The 21,732-nt window shown below is 41.5% G+C and overlaps 1 protein-coding gene across 1 annotated transcript in view; it reads right to left on the bottom strand.

Annotated features, from left to right (window-relative positions):
- The window catches only part of WDFY1 (WD repeat and FYVE domain containing 1), a 73,949-nt gene that overhangs the window by 28,868 nt on the left and 23,349 nt on the right, over positions 1 to 21,732 (bottom strand). Inside the window, exons 2-5 of the mRNA XM_017529152.2 lie at positions 18,611 to 18,678; positions 12,006 to 12,079; positions 5,866 to 5,920; positions 832 to 982 (exon numbers count right to left, since the gene is read on the bottom strand). Coding sequence (XP_017384641.1) covers positions 832 to 982; positions 5,866 to 5,920; positions 12,006 to 12,079; positions 18,611 to 18,678 — 348 coding nt within the window. The remainder of the gene's footprint in view (positions 1 to 831; positions 983 to 5,865; positions 5,921 to 12,005; positions 12,080 to 18,610; positions 18,679 to 21,732) is intronic.

Raw genomic sequence — 21,732 nt, 5'->3', positions numbered from 1 at the left:
AAAAAAAAAAAAAAACTCCTTGTAGTCCATTTAGGAACAAACCCCACGGCTATAAACCCTTAATATTTGGTATATATGCTAACACGGTCTGCAAATAACCAATTACCAAAACACAAATTCCTTTTTTTCTTCTTCACGCAATAAAAAATCTTTCCATTAGAAACACAAAGACGTGAGAGGAGGGGTTTACATTAATGAACTTAGGTTTCCCACAATTTTGTATTAAAAACCTATAGCAGCCAGGTGCGGTGGCTCACACCTACAATCCCAGCACTTTGGGAGGCCGAGGTGGGTGGATCACGAGGTCAAGAAAATGAGACCATCCTGGCCAACATGGTGAAACCCCGTCTCTACCAAAAATACAAAAATTAGCTGGGCCTGGTGGCGTGCATCTGTAATCCCAGCTACTCGGGAGACTGAGGCAGGAGAATCCCTTGAATCCAGGAGGTGGAGGTTGTAGTGAGCAGAGATCATACCACTGCACTCCAGCTTGGTGATAGAGTGAGACTCTGTCTCAAAAACAAAACTATAGCACCTCCCAGCAGAGAACAATTCATTTCATTATTATTTTTAATAAACTCAATTTACAGCAAAGAAAAGTAAATATGGAAGTTCTTGGATTTTCAGTGAAATATGTATTAGGTTGGTGCAAAAGTAATTGCAATTTTGACAATTACTTTCAATGGCAAAAAACACAATTACTTTTTGCACAAACTTAAATATGTTTCATTCAGTCTTTAGATCTCGGTTAGCAATTTGGGATGAGATTCAGAACCAAACACCGAGAAGCAGAGGCCAGGGGAGGGAGAGGTCCGTGGCTCTGAAGGATACTGCAGACAGGAAGCCCAGGACGTGAAGAAATGCCTCCCGAGCATGTTCCCGCTCCGCGTGCACATCCAGCTCACACACTTGTCGTGGCCAGTACTGATCACCCACTCTGTGGCCAAGCTGAAGATAATCGCAGACACCCGGTTCTGATGAGCTGCAGGAACAGAAAAGGGAAGAGATGTCATCTCCAGAAACAGCACTCCACGGGGAAGAACTGAGGTTCAACCTCTGAATCTGCTCAACTGGGACAGGGCTGTGTACAAGAGTGTATCAGAAATGCCTGTCCTCTGTGAGTAGATTTCAGACAACCTGTCCCAGCTCAACAACTCACTAGCACAGGCTCTCTCCGAGGCCCTGCCCTCTGCCCCCCATAGGCGTGGCCACCAGAAGCTAGGAACTGAATAATAGATTAGAGAGTAGATGTTTTTTTTGCTATGCTCAAGAGAACATTTTTACCTTGCTCTAAAAAACTGTAACTATGAATGAGAGCCATGTAGGAAGCAGCAGTTGTAACAGTTCAATTTTTTTTAGTCGTTTGTTTTGAACCCTTAGAAAACAACGGCATTCTAAATAAGAGCAACTGCAGTTTTCTAAAATTAAAAAATGACGTTACGTGTTTTGTTTCTGGAAAACAAACGTGTTTTGTTTTTATCAGTGTTAGCCTTTTATTATTCATAAAGACAAAGCATTTGTAAAGTTCTCTGTTCCAAAATAACAGTTGAGAATGAGGAAGGTATTCTCTCTATTACCCAACTCTGGAAATATTTCCAGGTCAATTATAAGACACATCAGGGCAGTGTAACTTGCCTTCTACTTCATCTGGTACAGACTTTGCATGCAGTAGATGTTTAATGAATGAAGTCAAAGGCCAGACAGAGAAACTGCTGACCTTGCTTTCAGCTGTACAGACTGCTTAGGAAGAACTGAAGGACTCTCCCCAAAAGTCCCTATGAAGGTCAGGTTCATCCACTGCTAAAAGGTTACATTGAACAATTAAATACTCATGAAGAATTCTGAAACTTAAAGGATGCTATGACACCTATTAATCTAAAATTCAGCTGGGCCAAGTGGCTCACACCTATATCCCAGCACTTTGGGAGGCCGAGGCAGGAGGATTGTTTGAGGCCAGGAGTTGGAGACCAGCCTGGGCAATAAAGCAAGATCCCATCTCTATAAAAAAATTTTAAAAAATCAGCTGGGCATGGTGGCACTTGCCTGTAGTCCTAGCTACTCAGCAGGCTGAGGGGGGAGGATTTCTTGAGCCCAGGAGTTGAAAGTTACATTGAGCTATAATTGCACCACTGCACTCCAGCCTGGGTAGCAAGACCCTATCTCTACTTAAAAAAATAAAAATTTAAAACTGAAAAACATTAAATTTGAGTCAACCGTGTCTCGCAAGATCTGTCTCAGTGTCTGATGTAGCCAATGCTTTTTCTGCTTTAATGATATTTAATTTGCATAAATACTTACAGGGCGTGTATTATTATACCCATTTTCAGATAAGAAAACCAAGAAGCAAATATTAAATATTAATATATGCTGAAAGTCTAATAAAGGGTAGATTAATTTGGGCTGTCTGACTCAAAATGCTTTTTCCACTAAACCTGTAGTTGTTAAACTCAGGCCAAAGAGTCATAAGGTTTAAACTAGTTTGTGGTAAAGATTTTGTAGTGAATAGTCAACTATTTTTTCCTGTGAAGAGCCATCCTATTTCTAAGATTATATCCTTTCTGCTGTTGGTTTTTTTTTTTCCAGGTATCCTTTTTTTTTCCTTTATTTTTCAGACAGATTCTAGCTCTGTCGCCCAGGCTGGAGTGCAGTGGCACTATCTCGGCTCACTGCAACCTCCGCCTCCAGGGTTCAAATAATTCTCCTGCCTCAGCCTCCTGAGTAACTGGGATTACAGGCTTGTGCCACCACATTCAGCTAATTTTTGTATTTTTAGTAGAGATGGGGTTTCATCATGTTGGTCAGGCTGGTCTCGAACTCCTGACCTCATGATCTGCCCACCTCGGCCTCCCAAAGTGCTGGGATTACAAGTGTGAGTAACTGCACCTAGCTAGGTATCCTTTCTTTTATGAAAGTATGGTGAGATATGGTCATGCTTATTTTGCTTCATTTTCAGTTTTTAAACTCTCACCTGGCAAAATAAAGAACATAGCAATCCCTATATTAGTCCTCCAAATATTTCCTAAAATTAGTCAATGAAATATAAAGGTCCAGGAACCTCTGCAAAAGAAAGCTATGCTGCCTGATATCCCATAAAAAACTTTGACAACGAGTGGGGCACGGTGGCTCACGCCTATAATCTTAGCATTTTGGGAGGCCAAGGCAGGTGGATCACTTGAAGCCAGCCTGGTCAACATGTTGAAACACTGTCTCTACTAAAAATGTACTTGAGGCCAGCCTGGTCAACATGGTGAAACACTGTCTCTACTAAAAATGCAAACAAAAATTAGCTGGGCATGGTGGCTCGAGCCTGTAATCCCAGCTACCAGGGAGGCTGAGGCAGGAGAATCGACTGAACCTGGGGGGCAGAGGTTGCAGTGAGCTGAGGTCGCTCCAGTGCACCCCAGCATGGGCAACAGTGCAAGACTCTGCCCCCCCCCAAAAAAATTGACAACCAAAATACAGATAAAAATAACATGAGATATGAATATGAAATAATTTGATCAAGAACTTAATGACAGATGAAAAAGTACACTCACAGAGAGACCCGTTATGATTATTTTTTTTTAAAGAGACAGGGTCTTGATCTGTTACCCAAGCTAGAGTGCGGTGGTGTTATGATGGCTCGCTGTAATCTCTAACTCCTGGGCTCAAGTGATCCTCCCACCTCAGCCTCCCAAGTAGCTGAGACTACAGTGTGTGCCACCATGGCTGGCTAATTTTTTAAAGAGGTGGGCTCTAAGTTGCCCAGGCTGGTCTCAAACTCCTGGCTTCAAGGGATCCTCCCACGTTGTCTTCTCAAAGTGCTGGGATTACAGGTGTGAGCTAACACACCTGGCTAGATGAAATAATTTGTGAAGGAATTTGCCTTTTGACAAAAGCATTGACCAGGCATTTAAGTAAAGGTCTACAAACTCGTAGGTATACACTTCATAAAGGAACTTACAGATTCTTGATGATTTTAAAGATAAACCTACACATGATAGCTGATAATTCAAAGCTGTTTCTGGTATTATAACAACACTGTAATGCTAGTGCATTATTCAACAACGCAAAACTGGAAAGTGTCATCGTTCAATGTTACAAAACAGTTTCCCTGACCAACATACTCCAAGTGCAAATGTATAGTCATTGTTGCATCACTTTTCTTCTATTTTATTTATTTCTTTGTTTTTGAGATGGAGTCTCGCTCTGTCACCCAGGTGGGAGTGCAGTGGTACGAACTTGGCTCACTGTGATCTCTGCCTCCTGGGTTCAAGCGATTCTCCTGCCCCAGCCTTCTGAGTAGCTGGGATTACAGGTGTGTGCCACCATGCCTGGCTAATTTTTGTTATTTTTAGTAGAGACAGGGTTTCACCATGTTAGCCAGGCTGGCCTTGAACTCCTGACCTCAAGTGATCCATCCACCTTGGCCTCCCAAAGTGCTGAAATTACAGGCATGAGCCACTGCATCAGGACGCTTTTTTCCTATTTTAAATTTGGAACAGGTGAAACAATATGTAGGGAAAAGCAATTTGGCCTTATTAAAGTATCTTATTATTAGACCACATTTCGCCAAAATGAACAACATGTCTGTAAAGTATCTAGACTCTAATTTTTACTTTTATACGCAAGCATTAAATATAAAATTTGGGGAGTACGGGGTGAATAAAATGAGGCTAAATGTATGTCTTCTGGTGAAGTTTCCGGGAATCAGCTAATTGGTCTGATAGGAATCCACAACTTAATCAAAATGCTTTACTTTTGCAACTTCAACCTGAAGTTGTCATTGGGATCTTGCTTTTGTTAAGTTTTAAAATACTGAAATTTAATATTCATCTAGCCAATTTTACGTAAAGTAAAAACTGGAAAAAAGGTATATGTCACAGATGTCACAAAGCATTGATAGCTTTGTCATGAAAGGTGCTTACAATTCCATTAGAAAACAGTACAACTCTCTGGGAATATGCGCGAAAGCATAAACAGACATTCAGAAAAGATGATAAATGGTCAACGTTAAATAAAGCTTAAATAATTTTCAAATTGGGAACTTTCTTGACTATTAAACAGGAAGAAAAAATTATAAGGCTGCAATGTTGTGAAGACTTCATGAACAGGTATTCACAGCCACTATTCCCAGGACTGTAAAAACTTACACTATTGCTGTGAAGCAGTTTGCAAAATAAATATAGGGCATTTAAAAAACTTTGTAAGGTCTGACCCAATTATTCCACTTTGTAGGAATTCATCTTTAAAAAAAAAAAAAATCCTCACTGAGCACTTAGGGACTTGTCTTAAATGGAAGTAATCAGAATTACAGGATTTGGCCAGGTGTGGTGGCTCACACCGGAATGCTAGCATTTTGGGAGGCTGAGGTGGGAGGATCACTTAAACTCGGGAGTTCAAGACCAGCCTGGGCAACATAGTGCGACCTCATTTCTATTTAAACAAAACAAAAACAATGGATTATGGGATTAGAGTCAGAATACCAGTCGAGAATACACACACACACACATATACACCCGGGTATACAATTATTCAGGAATATACACACACACACGTGTATACACATATCAAAAATTGTATACACACTCACAGTTATATATATACACACATATAAAGAGTAGTTTGTTATCAAAAAATGGAAGTAGTACACATATCCAATAATAAAAGAATGGTTAATTAAATCTGATACATGTACCCAATATACAAAATTTTAAATGTTAATGAGCAAGCAAAAGCTGAAATATCACCAAAAGACAACAACAGTCTTTCACACAGTGGGGGTAACAAAACTCAAAAGTTATAATTTTCATCATAAGAGATGACATTCTAGTTTTGAGTAGGTCTGTATGTATGTGTACCCAAGATAATGTGCATTATAATTACCTGGGTAGGTCTTGATAAAGTTCATTTTATTAAAATCTTCAGAAACGTGAAATTCCTAAAAGTAAATGAACAAAACAAAAAATTAAAAGAGTTATGGTTTTAAAAAACAACAGAAACTTAACTTTCAAAAATGAAGTAAAATCCAAAAATGATTATCACAAGACCTGAGACTTAAGATGAGTTCTTTAGGAATTATATGAATTGCTTCTTTCATCAGACCTGTCCTCAGGCCAACATTGCTTTGGGAAAACAGACCAAGCTGAATGAAGTAAATACTGCCGATCAGCATGCCATTTCTGTCCACTTCTTCCTCCCCAAATCAGCACTCTGCATTCCTTCGCCCTCCTACTACACAATTTTATTCTCTTAATTACACGAAAAATCCCTCAAGACACTGCATATTGAAGCAAAACTGCAAAGACCCCTCACTAACAGAGCTCTCAGCTACAGTAGAAACAGGGCACTGGGTAGCTCAGCAATTTAGTGGAAGAAAGTACAACTATTTAATATACAAACACAACAACCAAGAAATTTAGAGACTGTGGGCGGTTTTCATCTTATTTTTATACTCCTGTATTTTCAAAATTTTCTTGTATTATTTATTTATCTACTTTTTAAACTTATTTTGAGATGGAGTTTCGCTCTTGTTGCCCAGGCTGGAGTGCAGTGGTGTCATCTTGGTTCACTGCAACCTCTGCCTCTGGGTTCTAGTGATTCTCCTGCCTCAGCCTTCCAAGTAGCTGCGATTACAGGCATGCACCAGCACGCCCAGCTAATTTTTGTACTTTTAGTAGAGATGGGGTTTCACCATGTTGGCCAAGCTCGTCTCAAACTTCTGACCTCAGGTGATCCATCCACCTTGGCCTTCCAAAGTGCTGGGATTACAGGCATGAGCCACCACACCTCGCCTCAAATTTGCTATAGATGTAATATTTTATAAGTTGGAAAAGAAATTTAAAGTACATAGTTTTTATTGAAAAAAAAATCAACCTCAACATAAAACTGTGAAGATAAAACTTTAAAGAAAAATCACTAATTAATATTATTATTATTTTGAGACAGAGTCTCGCTCTGTTACCCAGGCTGGAGTGCAGTGGTACAACCTCTGCCTCCCTAGTTCAAGTGATTCTTGTGCCTCAGTGTCCTGAGTAACTGGGTCTAAAGGTGCATGCCAACATGCCCAGCTAATATTTTTGCATTTTTAGTACAGACAGCATTTCACCATGTTGGCCAGGCTGGTCTCTAACTCCTGGCCTCAAGTGATCCACCCGCCTCGGCCTCCCAAAGTGCTGGGATTACAGGCATTAGCCACTGCACCCAGCCAAGAATACTATTATTGACCAATGCTGAATTGACATTCATGTTATCAATTGCTGACAGACCAGAGTGAGGGGAAAAAATAAGCACACAAAAGAATACAGATTTCTTGTTCTTCATCTTGTTTTTGCAAAGTAGAAATATGTATCAGCACTGTACATATTAAACTATATTCAGTGGAACAGCAATTGATTGATTGCTAACTAATTCTATACTGGATTTGCACTGCCCCTTTCCATTGAACAACTCTAACAGTTTTTATGTGCTATCCTATAATGACAGTCTCCCCTTGAACCAAAGGCCACCAGAAGGGTCTGTAGGGAGATAAATGCACCAACATTGCACCACTGCACTATGTGAAGCTTGTACTTAGTGGCTTCTCATTATGTATGCACCTGCACATCGTCATGATATTCCTATAAAATTGTCAGGAGAAGGGGAAAACAGAGAGCTTCGGCATTCACTACCGTGGCATGCATTACCGGCTCCATCAGCTGTGGCCTGCTGCTGTGAGAACTGCGCAGGCAGGGAGCCTGTCCCTTCCACCGGCTCTTTCTTCCTAGCCCTTAAATCAAGGCTTTTTCTTTTTTCCTTCTTTTGAGACAGAGTCTTGTTCTGCCATCCAGGCTGGAGTGCAGTGGTACAATCTCTGCTCGCTGCAACCTCTACTTCCCAGGCTCAAGTGATCCTCCCACCTCAGCCTCCTGAGTAGCTAGGGCTATATGGGTATGCCACCATACTAAGCTAATTGTTTAAGTTTTTGTAGAGATGAGGTCTCATTATATTGCCCAGGCTGATCTCCAACTCCTGGGCTCAATCCTGCTGCCTTAGCCCCGCAAAGTGCTGAGATAACTGGCATGAGCCACCATACCTGGTCCAAGGCTTCTTCTTTCATTAAGAAAAACAGTGAAACTCTCATAACTATACTTCTACTTTCCTTGTCCCCTTCTCAGTCAAAAGCTTCTCTAATGACCAGCCCACTCTGGTTACTCTTAGGCTCTCTGACTCCCTCATCTGCCAGTCACATGTCAGTCCATGGCTCACCAGGGCTGCACCACCACTGCATGGACAGGCTCTTCTTGTTATCAGTAGCTGCCCTCTAATGCCATCCCAAGGGTACCACCCAGACCCGATTTCATCCTCTCCCTCCTGCCCTTGATATGGTTATTCACCTACTCCCTGAAACTCACTGCCCTCCGGCTTCCACGGCTGCACTGCCCTGTCTGGCTCTCCTCTCACTTTGCCCATTCTTCCTGCCTCTCCTTTAGGATCCCAGTCCTCTGGCTTTCCTTTAAATATTGACATTCTGCCAGGAATGTGACCTTGGCCCTCTGCTTTTCTCAATCTACCCACTTTCTAGTTCATGGCAACCACCATTGTAGTTTCCACTAACATCCAGGTTCGAAGAACTCCCAAGCTCTGCCCAGACCAAAATCTGAGGTTCAGGCACACATGCAAGTTCAGTTCTCAAAACTGATCTCATCACCTTGCCCCAAAAAGATCAGCATCTTTTCTGCCTCTGAAGACAGCTAACTCCTGGCTAGAAACCTGTAAGTCACCTTAAAGCTCATTTCAACACGCACATTTATTCAAACACCCAGCCCTGCTTCCTAGACAGCTCTTGAGGCCACGGTCTCTTCTCCATCACTGCCCCAGTGTTCCATGACTTTACACTGGGGTTCGGAGGCAGCCTCCTAACTAGCACCCGTACTTTCAGCCTTGTCCCCTCAAAGCCTGCTACACATTTGTCACGCTGAACTGACAAAAACCAGAAACCTGCTCCTGTTCCTTAATGGTTTTAGGGCAACTGTGTAGCTTCCCTAAAGCACTTGGTCCTAGGGTTCACCTAGAGGACCTGCTACTTATTATAGAGATTCCCAGGCCCCTCCCTAGTGATTCTGAAGCTCTGGGTCTGGTGTAGAGCCAGGGAATCTGTATTTCAGCAAGTTCCCTCAATGATTAGCATGACCATGCAAGGTCAGGAAATTCAGCTTACATGAGGTGGTCTGGGCCCCTTAAAATCACACTCAAGGATCATCATTCCCCCTCCTCCCTGTCTGACCTCCCCTTCGACCCCACTCTACCACACCGTCATTGTTTAGGCCTCAGTCTGGGCCCTGGCTTCTTTCATTCCCTCCCCAGCTACTCACTAGCATTCTTGTGGCTTGAAAAACGACCTGATGATGATGCCCTCGGCCCAGACCTCTCTGGGCCTCCAGTTTTGTTTATCTTGTGCCGACCTCACGTGGCCGTTCAGAAACTCACTGGTATCTCAAACTATGGCTGGCTCTCACTGTTCCCTGTCCCTCCAACTGCCTCCCCTGCCTAGCCTTGCTCTTCTCAGCAAATGATAACTACTTCCTACCCAGCTCTCAAGCCAAAAACCTGGCTAGCACCTGACTTCTCTTCCTCTCTTCTACACAGCCAACTTATCACGGATGTCTCCAAGACTTATCTCAAGTCCATCCACTAGTCCCCTTCTTCATGGCCACCAAACCTAGACCGCTATAACAGCCCACTTCCCCCACCACCACTCTGGCTGCCCTTCAATCTGTTCTCCACCCAGCAGCTAGAGGGATCTTTGAAAAATGCAAACTATATCATGCTATTCATCTGCTGAAAACACTTTAACAGCTTCTCACTGCAATAACAATAAAATTTAAAGATTTATTTTTTTATTTATCCCAGACCTATAAGACCCTGCATGACCTGGCCTCCGCCCATTCCTCTAATTGCCCAAGGGTGCCTCCCTGTCGCCCAGCACCATCAAGCCACAATAACCTCCTCTGAGTCCTCTGATGCACAGAGATCCTTCCCACTTGGGGTCTCCTGGACATTCATTTCTGGAAACTCTTCCCTGGCTCACTGCCTGGCTGGCTCTGTTACAAAGATGCCAAGAAAATTAAATGGGAAAAAAAATAATCTTTTCAACAATTGGTGCTGGGATAACTGGATGTCCACATACAAAAGAATAAATGTGGAACCCCTCCCTGATACCACATATAAGAATTAACTTATAGTGAATCAAAGATTTAAATGTAAAGCTAAACTATAAAACTCTCAGATGTAAATACAGGTGTAAATCTGCTTCTCTTCATAGGTATAAATGACCTTGGATTAGGCAATGGTTTCTTAGATATGATATCAAAAGCACAAGTAACAACAACAACAAAAAAATAGATAAATTGGACTTCACTAAACTTTAAAAAAAGTAAAAAGGCAGCTTTTAGAATAGAATATATTTGCAAATCACATATCTGATAGGGGTCTAGTATCTAACATACAGAAAAAACTCCTACAACTCAACAATTAAAAAATACTCTGTTAAAAATGGGCAAAGGACTTAAATAGATATTTCTCCAAAGAAGATATACAAATGACCAACAAGCACCTAAGAAGATCCTCAACATCGCTAGTCATTAGGAAAACGCAAATCAAAACCACAATCTGGTACCATTTCACACCCACTAGATGACCATAACCAAAACAAAGCAAAACAAAACAAGCAGAAAATAACAAGTGTTGGCAAGGGTGTGGAGAAACTGGAACCCTTGTATGCTGCTGGTGGGAATGCAAATGGTGCAGCCACTATGAAAAACAGTTTAGTAGTTGCTTAAAAGGTCAATATAGTTACTGTATGACCCAGCAATTCCACTCTTAGGTATAGATACACAATTGAAAAAAATATGTTCATACAAAAACATATACATGAATTTTCATAGCAACTTTATTCATGATAGACAAAAAGTGAAAACAACCCAAATGTCTATCAACTAATAAATGGATAAGCCAAGTGCAGTATGGAATACTATTCCACTGCAGAAAGAATGAATTTATTCAAATAAGCATGAACCTTGAAAACATTATGCTAAGTAAAAGACAGACATAAAAGGCCACACATATTGTATAAGTCTATTTAATATAAAGTACCTAAAGTAGGCAAATCCCAGATTCAGTAAATTAGTGATTTCCAGGAGCTGGGGGAAGGAGCAATGGAGAGTAACTGCTAATGGGTATGGGATTTTTTTTGCAGGGAGGAGTGATGAAAATATTCTGGAATTAGAGAATGGTAATGGTTGCACAATCTTATGAATATACTACAAAACTACTGAATTATATACTTTAAATGATAAGTATAATTATGTTATATAAGTTATATTTCAATTAAGAAAAAATAAATATATGCATACAATTTGACCCACAAAAATGCCAGTCTCTAATAGACTAGAAATTTGAATACCAGGTCCTTTGCCAAAGATAGTTTGGGAAATATTGCCTTAAAGAATTCTGTGAGTTGCTGTCTGAATGGCCACACACACACACACACACACACACACACAGAGTGGCAGAGGCTCTCCGCCATCACAGCTGAGGGATGGGTGCTGCTGTACTGCTGTAGGTGACATAATCACTCTATGAAGGCTGTGATCCGTGGGTCAGCCGCAGCATCCAGCCATCAATTATGACAGCAATCTGAGCTCCATGGAACTAGTTCAAAATTAAGCAATAGTTTAATTTAATCAATTTATGACCTAATGTCTATACTGAATTAAACTTTTTTTTTCTTTTTATTTTTTAAACATGGTTTCCCTGTGTTGCCCAGGCTGAAATACAGTGGTGCAATCTCGGCTAGCTGCAGCCTTGGCCTCCTGGGCTCAAACAGATGTGAGCCACTGTGCCTGGCCTAAATTAAACATTTTTCATGCCAAACAATCAACCACCCATTATTAATCCAAAGTTAACTAGTCAGCGTGATACATGAGAGGTCAATATAAAGAATATAATATAAAAAATATAATAAATGCGTTCTAAAAGTTACCTACCATTACGGCTCCATTATCTTGGCCCACAAATATCCGTCTGCTGTCATGATGGTAAGCCATAGCAGAGCAAGGAGCTGCCAGCAAGACAAAGACCATATTACAGGTAAAACTAAGCACTTTAAGTCATTCTTCAAAGTACATTATGGTTAAGAATGATATAATTTAGGTTCACAGAAAGAGGGTAAAAATGTTTTATAAAAAGTATGTAAATTGAAACTGTTATTAAAGTTCTCTCTCATCTTAGTTTAAAATCTTAATTTCACAAATCTTCTCATTATTTCAATAATGTTGGGTGAAGCAAGCCAGCATGAAGTTTCATCTGACTGAAAGGCCTACCTATAGCTTGGCAAGCCTTGGGGACAAGCACTTACAGTATGTGATCTGCACCCAAATGCTCAGGAGGTCATCCCGCCCCTGCCAACCTTCCCATCAAATGTCAAAGAGTAGCTAGAATCTGTGCAAAGATGGGTTCCCAGCACCAGAATTCTCATTCTATGGCATATGTGAGCAAGCTGGGAAAGCCACCTTGGGATTACTTTTTCCCCTCAATGGTCAAAAAAACGTTCCCTTTTACAATGATACACACAAATCCTGTTTGTAGTAAATGGAGTTGTGAGGTACAGACAGATTTTCTTGTCCACAGCAATCTTATGTGACTGGGAGAACAGCTGCCTCTCCTCATGTAAACACTCCTCCCATGTTCTACCTGCCCTCTTTCAGAAATCACAGGCTAAAGAATGAGTTTCAGAAAGGAGAAACTCTGAATTTTTTTCTTTTACCAAAAATTAGAATTAAAATGATTTCTAAATTGGAACATTTGGAAAAAAATGTTTGCATTTGTTTCTGCCTAAGGAATTTTAGTTAGCAATGGAAGAACTGAAACAAGAAAACGTATGCCAGGGAAAAACAAAATTTGAATTTACTTTGGAATAAAACTTCTTGTAAAAGGCGACTGGATGTGGTGGCTCATGCCTGTAATCTCAGCACTTTGGGAGGCTGAGGCAGGAGGACTGCTTGAGGCCAGGAGTTGAGACCAGCCTGGGCAACACAGCGAGGCTCCCATCTCAAAAAACAAAGGTAAAAGAAAAAATGTCTTTCAAATGAAGTCACCATTTGAATATAGTTTAAAGTTCTCTCTCTCTAGTAGACTGATATCCTTGCCAAAGGAAAAAAAGTAAACTATAATACTGGATTTTACCCCAAAGTAAAACATAGCTAACTACATAAGCAGACCATAAAGACTGTTTCAGTTGCATCCAAGAACTACGTAGTTGGCTCTGAAAGGTAGGTGCTGGAATTGTGTACAAAACAATTAGAATTGACTACGAGCCTGTATACCTTTATCCACCATATTGATGTTTAAGATTAAAAGAGCGATCCTGTTTAAGAATTATGACCACAAAGATATATATACATATCTGTATATAATCAAAATGCTCTTTAGTAAACATGCATACACTTATCTTTGACAAATCAATCATGCTTTGATGAGTTCAGAGATTCACTGCCATCACTTTGCTTGCTTTTTAGCTGATACTAAATGTATTAGTTTTAAGTTTTTTTCAATGTTTTTAACGCCCAACCCTATAACAAATGACATAAATATATAAAATCCCTCTTTTGTGTAAAAATTGCAAAGTGCTGGGTAATTTTATCAAGTTAGACAATTTTTACATTTGAAAAAAGAAGGAAAAGGCTTCCTTTGTTTGATATTATACAGTGATATCCTAGCTCTCTCTCTAGAAAGGGGGTTTCTAATTGAGATAAGCACTATAAATTTAATGTAGAAGGAGAGGGGTTGGATATAAAGCAAAACAGAAATCATCTTTCAAACAGTTAACTTTTTTTTTTTTTTTTTTTTAGATGGTATCTTGCTTTGTCAGCCAGGCTGGAGTGCAGTGGCACGATCTTAGTTCACTGCAACCTCTGCCTCCTGGGTTCAAGCAATTGTTCTGCCTCAGCCTCCCAAGTAGCTGGGATTATAGGCACCTGGTTAATTCTTGTATTTTTAATAGAGACAGGGTTTCACGATGTTGGCCAGGCCAATCTTGAACTCTGACCTCAAGTGATCAGCCCACCCTGGCTTCCCAGAGTGCTGGGATTACAGGCATGAGCGACTGTGCCCAGCCACATCAGTGAACTTTTAAAAAGCCATCACTGTAGTCCAGAATCAAATGTTTAAAACTGTGGATCACACTAAATCCGGCTGCATATTTTGTTAATAGTTTTTTCCCCTCTTTGGAACATAGTCAGAACCTTTCATTTATGATTGCTTGCATGCTACATTAATGTGTAACTTAGGATTGCTCACATACCATATTTATGTCTTGCTTATGACTGCCTGCATGCTAGGAAGGGACACTTGAGTAACTGCCACAGAGAGTGGCCCACACAGTCCAAATGTTTACTGTCTGGCCCTTTGCATAAAAAGTTTGTGGACCTACCCCATCACTGTGGTGGAAAGCATAGGTTTGGAGTCATAGATGAGCATGGATTGGAATTCCAATGACAAGCAATCAACTTAACCCTTCTGACCTCAGCTTGCCTGTTCACAAAATGGTAAAAATATTACCTGCCTTGCATAGCTGTTATGATGGTTTCATAAAATTGTATTACCAAAAAAAAAAAAAGGCATGAAGTACACAGTAGAGACAGAAGCCAAGAGTTACCATTTTTCTTCAGCTAAACAGATCTGAAAGTTATTTTTTTATGTGAGGCAATGTTATAGAATATAACTGGACTGCATATGGCAATATACTAAGGCTTGGCTTATTAATCACTCTTGCCAAGTCATGGGAAAATGTTTAAATTAGTGGATAACCACTAAGACATCCTGAAGATAGCTTTTAGAGCCAACATGGCACTCTTCTCTTTGTATTCTGAATTTAATTTTGAAATAAAAAGTCATTCTAAAACAGACGAGCAGTTATTTCTCATAATTCATTCCCTCTGTTTTCTTCTTGTGGTGTACCTGCAGTTTTATAAGTAGATACAGGTCCAAATAGTAGCAATAAAGAAGCATCTAGAAGTAACACACTGAACATGTGTAGATACAAACATGCAGGTGTTGGCTATCCACTTCAGAGAAGCTGTGTCAGTTCTTTCAAGTTCCTCCTTCCTGAGCTAGAAGCTCCTTGAGGAGATGACAGTTAAGCCAAGTTAGAAACGGCTGGGGACAGAGAGATCCACTGCCACTTGCCCAAGAGCTAACAGCCAAGAGAGCACGCACATTTCTACTGCAAAGGTTTTGGTGCCCTGGGAGAGAAATTAACTACAAAGTTGTACTAAATATTTGGGGGAAATGCAAGCCAAGGAGTAACTGAAATAAATATAGGACGAAATCCATCTCAGTCTCTGTCTCTATGCTAATGAGCATGAACTTCGAGGTTAAGGACTTGGGGAGATTATGCTATGACCAAAATACTAATGATGGAGGAAGGGAAGGGTTGGAAGCATAAGAGCTATAGTATTAACAAAATTTTCCACAATGATGACAAAACATTTCCCAGCACTGATATACATTCACTGTTGCTCCTTCCATCTAGCAGATCTATCTCTGGGTCACTGAAAAGTAAAGAATTAGCCTAACAGAAGTCTTTTTGGGAGACTGGGATGGGTTGGGTAACAGCTGGGCTCAGAAGCCCAGGATATCCCACCCACCTCTGCCCTGCTGCCAAAATTCCCAAAGTAAATTTATCAGACAGGATCCACAAGCATCGTTACTAAGACATCAGTCACTTCATATCTCAAGGTGAGAATTTAATGTGAGAACCAAGGCTATGCATCCACAGTACCTGCAGACATAGGCAACAAAACAGATGCCTCTGCTTGGCATAATAAACTATGACCAGGTGTTCAAGAAGTCTTCAAATGTCCTATGTATTATAAAGCTTTACTATTCCTTTCATAATAGTTATCTTCATACCAGGGTTCCCAACCTCTCAATTTCACTGAATGATTACCAAGACAGAGAAGCTGGCCAGCCTACCCAGGCATAGGTAGAAGACAGAAAAATTTTAAAAACCCTAATAAACAACTAACTTTTTGTGAAAATTATCACAGAATCTTAATGCACAATGGAATATATGTGCAAAGGAGAAAGCGCTACCAGAGGAGAGAGTTGTCCGAAAGAATGACTCGAGCTGATGAGATATAGTTTGTTGAATAACTGGCTGCTGTCTTTATAACAAACTCCACAGCCCTGGAATACCTCTTAAGAAAGTGGCCAACAGCATCAACAGCATCTGCAACCACTGTCAAGAGCTCTTCTTTGGAAAACTTTATAATGGTCTTCAGTAACAAACCATCGAACATGCATTAAAGCCTTTTTTCTTTCTTTGGGGGTCCTCTGTGTATTAAAACCCTTAACTAAGTAAAATCACTCATTAAGAACCAAGCCTCAAGGAAATTAGCAGCTACAGAGGCCTTCTGTCTGGCTGGCTACTTGGCATGGCAGGAGTTGACTCGCTGTCTGAACTGTGGTGACATCCAGGCATTCTCTGCAGGGCTTTCTTTTCCAGAAAGGTTGAAGAAAAGAAGTGGCAGACAAGGATGGTGACGTTGCTTAGATTCACATGAAGGGCTAAAGTTTATGTGTCTTCTTATGTCACTACATCCCAAGGGGGCTTTAAAGTCGCAAAGCAGAAGCTTCATCTTCCAGATTTTTTTTTTTTTTTTTTTTTTTTAATGTGGAGTCTGGCTCTGTAGCCCAGGCTGGAGTGGTGCAATCTCGGCCACTGTAACCTCTGCCTCCCGGGTTTAAGCAATTCTCCTGCCTCAGCCTCCTGAGTAGCTGGGACTACAGACGTGCACCACTATGCCTGGCTAACTTTTGTACATTTAGTTAAGATGGGGTTTCACCATGTTGACCAAGCTGGTCTTGAATTCCTGACCTTGTAATCCGCCTGCCTTGGCCTCCCAAAGTGCTGGGCTTACAGGTGAGAGCCATCATACCTGGCCTGCACCTTGCCAAGTTTGAAGTGATAAGTAGGGTACATGAAACAAAGAGGAAGAGATTTCAGGCCCAGGTTGGCTCACACCTGTAATCCCAGCTCTTCGAGGGGCTGAGGCAGGCAGGTAGCTTGAGTCTAGGAGTTCGAGACAAGCCTGGGCAATATGGTGAGATTCCCCCCTCTAAAAAATATATAAATAAAAGTAAATTTAGGCCGGGCACAGTGGCTCACACCTGTGATCCCAACACTTAGGGAGGCCAACGTGAGTGGATCACTTGAGGTCAGGAGGTTGACACCAGCATGCCCAACATGGTGAAATTCTGTCTCTACCAAAAAATACAAAAATTAGCCAGGCGTGGTGGTGCACACTTGGAGTCTCAGCTACTTGGGAGGCTGAGGCAGGAGAATCGCTTGAACCCAGGAGGTGGAGGTTGCAGTGAGCTGAGATGGTGCCACAGCACTCCAGCCTGGGCAACAGAGCAAGACTCTGTCTCAAAAACAAATAATGTTAACGAAGAGATTTCAGGCCCATGTCAAGGGCAAAGAACAGAGTCNTTTTTAAGATGGAGTCTGGCTCTGTTGCCCAGACTGGAGTGCAGCAGCACGATCTTGGCTCACCACAACCTCCACCTCCCGGGTTCAAGCGATTCTCCTGCTTCAGCCTCCCAAGCAGCTGGGACTACAGCCATGTGTCACCATGCCTGGCTAGTTTTTGTATTTTTAGTAGAGATGGGGTTTTGCCATGTTGGTCAGGCTGGTCTCAAACTCCTGACCCCGTGATCTGCCCGCCTCAGCCTCCCAAAGTGCTAGGATTACAGGCATGAGCCACCGTGTCCAACCCATCTTCCAGAATTATTTATAGAACATACCTGACCGCTGAGAAAATTCTCTATTTAGAATGTGTTGTACCTTGAACCTTATCTCTCAGTATGTCCAGAGTTTGTGGAAAGGTTGGGCAAAGGCAGTCGTGAAGCCACAGAGGGCACACAGTCCTTTTTTAGTGCAGATATCAGCTACTACAAAGGACAAAGTTGCAACTAACATTAATGTAAGTTTGCCAAATTAAGACCAAAAAAAAGGAGAACATATTCATTTTCCTATTTTTTCAGTTTTGTTAAAGTTGACTTCAGTTAAGCCATATATTCAACTTCCTTTGCAAAAGGAAAGGACTTTTCCTGCAGTTTATTACAGCCTGTCAGAGGTATTAGGCAACTAAGAAACTCAGGTTGAAAACTCGCAGCAATATTTCATCAGACATTTTGAAATTTATTTATTTAGTTAGTTATTTCTATTTTTTTTTTTGAGATGGAGTCTCATTCTGTCACACAGGCTGGAGTGCAGTGGCATAACCTCAGCTCACTGCAACCTCTGCCTCCAGGTTTAAGTGATTCTCCTGCCTCAGCCTCCCAAGTAGCCAGGATTATAGGCACCCACCACCACACCCAGCTAATTCTGTATTTTTAGTAGAGACAGGCTTTCGGCATGTTGGCCAGGCTGGTCTTGAACTCCTGACCTCAGGTGATCCACCCGCCTTGGCCTCCCAAAGTGCTGGGATTACAGGTGTGAGCCACCATGCCCAGCCGACATTTTAAAATTTAAATTATCAAAAACATTAGAGACATTTCTCTCAAATGGGACAGTTCAGCTACTTACAGGCCATTGTGTGGTAAATGCTGGGCCAGTATTGACCACTGTCTCTTTTCAGCCATACCCGGATGGTTCTGTGGAAAAATGAAAAGAATAAGTAGAGTCATTTTAGTAATTTTATCTTTTGTGTTCCATGAGAACTTAATTTTTAAAATTTAACACTATTTCCTAACTGATCTTATAAAATTAACTGGAAAAACTGGACAAATATATACATATATGTACACATAGGTATATAGTAGATAACATGTATATTTTATACAGATACACATTATATAGCATATCATATATGCACATCATATACATACTATATATAGTCGCATATAGTATGATGATGTAAGGTAAGTTATGCAGTACCTAGGAGTCAGGATTTCAAATCATTTTAATAATATGAAAACGTTCATTACATAATGACATAGAAAGAAAACAGAACTGTTAACCATGTTTCTTGGTGAAAACAAATTGTGTCCACTTGGTGGTTGATTGTCTGGGCCAAGAGGAAGGCCATGGCTGTGAGTGGGAAGAGGCTCATGGAGGAGTGGCATGGGGAGGGGTGCCGTGCACACAGGGAGTACAGCATGGCAATTCTGTCTTCTGCCCGGGGAGGAAATCAACCCACACCATGTCTGGGGCCTTCTTTCATTAGAACATGCACAGGGCGATGAGGAAATCCTGTGCACATGCAGGAAAATGACAAATGACCAAAATAGCCAAAGTTTAATATTTGGGTTTATGACCGCAAAAAAACAATGGGAGCACTACGGTTCCCGCTTCCGCACTCTCAGGGCCTCTGGGCGCCAAGACTCTCCATCTCCTGCATCCCTAGGATGCCTGGGAACTCCGCGGGTGATCACCCTGCTCTGTCTCTGTAGTTTACTCATGACCAGCTTATTATCCCCACTGCCAACTCTGTGATAGTCATTTTTATATTTCTTATTTATTTCTGAGACGGAGTCTCGCTCTGTCACCCAGGCGGGAATGCAGTAGCACGATCTCAGCTCACTGCAACCTCCACCTCCCGGGTTCAGGCGATTCTCCTGCCTCAGCCTCTCAAGTACCTGGTATTACAGGCACACACCACCATGCCTGGCTAATTTTCGTATTTTTATTAGAGAGAACGTTTCACCATGTTGGCCAGGCTGGTCTTGAACCCCTGACCTCAAGTGATATGCCTGCCTTGGCCTCCCGAAGTGCTGGGATTACAGGTGTGAGCCAACACACCTGGCCTTATTTATTATTTTTTAAAACATAGTCTTGCTCTGTGGCCCAGGCTGGAGTACAGTGGTGCAATCATGGCTCATAGCAGCCTCGACTTCCCAGGCTCAAGCGATCTTCCTACCTCAGTGCCCCAAGGTGCTGGTACTACAGGCATGAGCCACTGCACCTGACTCATTTTTATATTTTTAATGGCAATGTAGATTCTGGCATACAGTAGGTGCTAAGTAAATGGTCACACCCTTAACCCAAAATACATGAAGACTAAATGTTGATACCATATGTTTCCATAGTTTTGAGATCAAAACAAGTAAAACTGGGTGGTGGGAAGCATAGGTAGGGTGCCCTGGAGGCAGTGTCTACCCTGACCCTCGAGACCAGGGGGACCGTCACACCCGCTGACCATAGCACTTCCCAGGAGGCTATAACCAAAAATTCAACACAAAATAAACTTGAAGAAGTATTTTCGACACAAACATGAAAATACACAAAAACAACAGGTATATGACTTGAAGGCCGTGAGAAGATCTTTAAGAAGCATCAGCAGCTGGACATCTACCAGGGCCAGCACACAAGTGACCTGCTGCTCAAGTGTGCCCAGGGGGGTCAGGAAGCACCCACTGTATATATGTCAAAGCACCTATCCCTTTGAGGGATAGGTTTCTGAAACCTGAGAGAAACTCCCAAGAAGGAAACAGTAATGACACGTGCAGTATGCCAGAAAACATTTACATGGAAAGATGATCTTCGGCAGCACATGAAAGTTCACCCAAGAAAGGGACATGGATCCCTGCCCAAGAGAAGAACAGGGTGGAACCTGCACAGCTGTATGTCATCTCCAGAGTCACAGTCTCCTTTCAGAAGGAAAAATGCCCTGTTGTGTGTGAACAGGCTGGCTGTGGGAAACGTTGCAGTAAACAAAGTCTCACCAGGCATGGCTGGTACATGATCTTGACAAGAAAATGGAGCTCAAAGTAAAACCATCTCATGAAAAATGGCGTTTCGCCCTTGCCTCAGTGGATAGATCCCTCCTAAAGGGAAAAAGATGGGCAAGGCTTATCTTTGCCTAACATGGAGAGCAGTTGAACCACACGGAAGACAAGGTGCTCTCGACAGTGGCTATCCTCACCCTCAGCTAAACATCACGTGGCTTTGTCCACAGGACTGCAGTGGCTATCCTCACCCTCAGCTAAACATCATGTGGCTTTGTCCGCAGAACCAAGTTGGCTTGGTTATCTTCCCTCGAAAGCCTGTTTTTCCTTATTAAAATTACTGATGCAGAAAATGTGACAACAACAACAACAAAAGTAAAACTGGTCAGAGACCAGAGGCAAAATCAGAATAGCGGTTGCTTCTGGGGTAAGAGGAGGACTGAATGCAATTGGAAGTGGGAAAACTTTTTAGGGGAATGGCAAGGCTCTGGGCATTGGTTACTACAGGTATACATATTTGTTAGAACCTATCCAACTCTATACAAGATCTATATACACTATTATATATGATTAAAAGAAAACTAGTGGTTGATCTTCATTCATCCAAACAAATAAGATGACCTAGCATCACAGTGAGATTAATGCTATTTTGTATGTGAACTGGATAGAAACAAGCCTTCAGGCTAACACAATTGGATCAATCCTCTAGACCCACCTACCAATTGACAGAAAATACAGAGGACACAGGAACATACTGAGCACCATTCAGCAAAGTCAAGACTACAAGAAACTCCATAGAGAAATGACTCACTTTCTTCTACAAATAATTTGCAAGGGGAAAAAAAAATAGAAAGGAAGGACAAACTTATGATTACAGAGATTTTAGAGGTCTATCAAGCAATTAAAATGTGTAGACTTACTTAAAACCTAATTCGAACTAAAAGATATGTATAGATATTTGAGAATATTTTAAAGATTATT

Source organism: Cebus imitator, unplaced genomic scaffold (assembly GCF_001604975.1).
Source record: "Cebus imitator isolate Cc_AM_T3 unplaced genomic scaffold, Cebus_imitator-1.0 Scaffold57, whole genome shotgun sequence".
NCBI classification, from domain to species: Eukaryota; Metazoa; Chordata; class Mammalia; order Primates; family Cebidae; genus Cebus; species Cebus imitator.
Note: the sequence above shows the minus strand (reverse complement) of the source record. Positions and strands in the feature narration are given on the sequence as shown.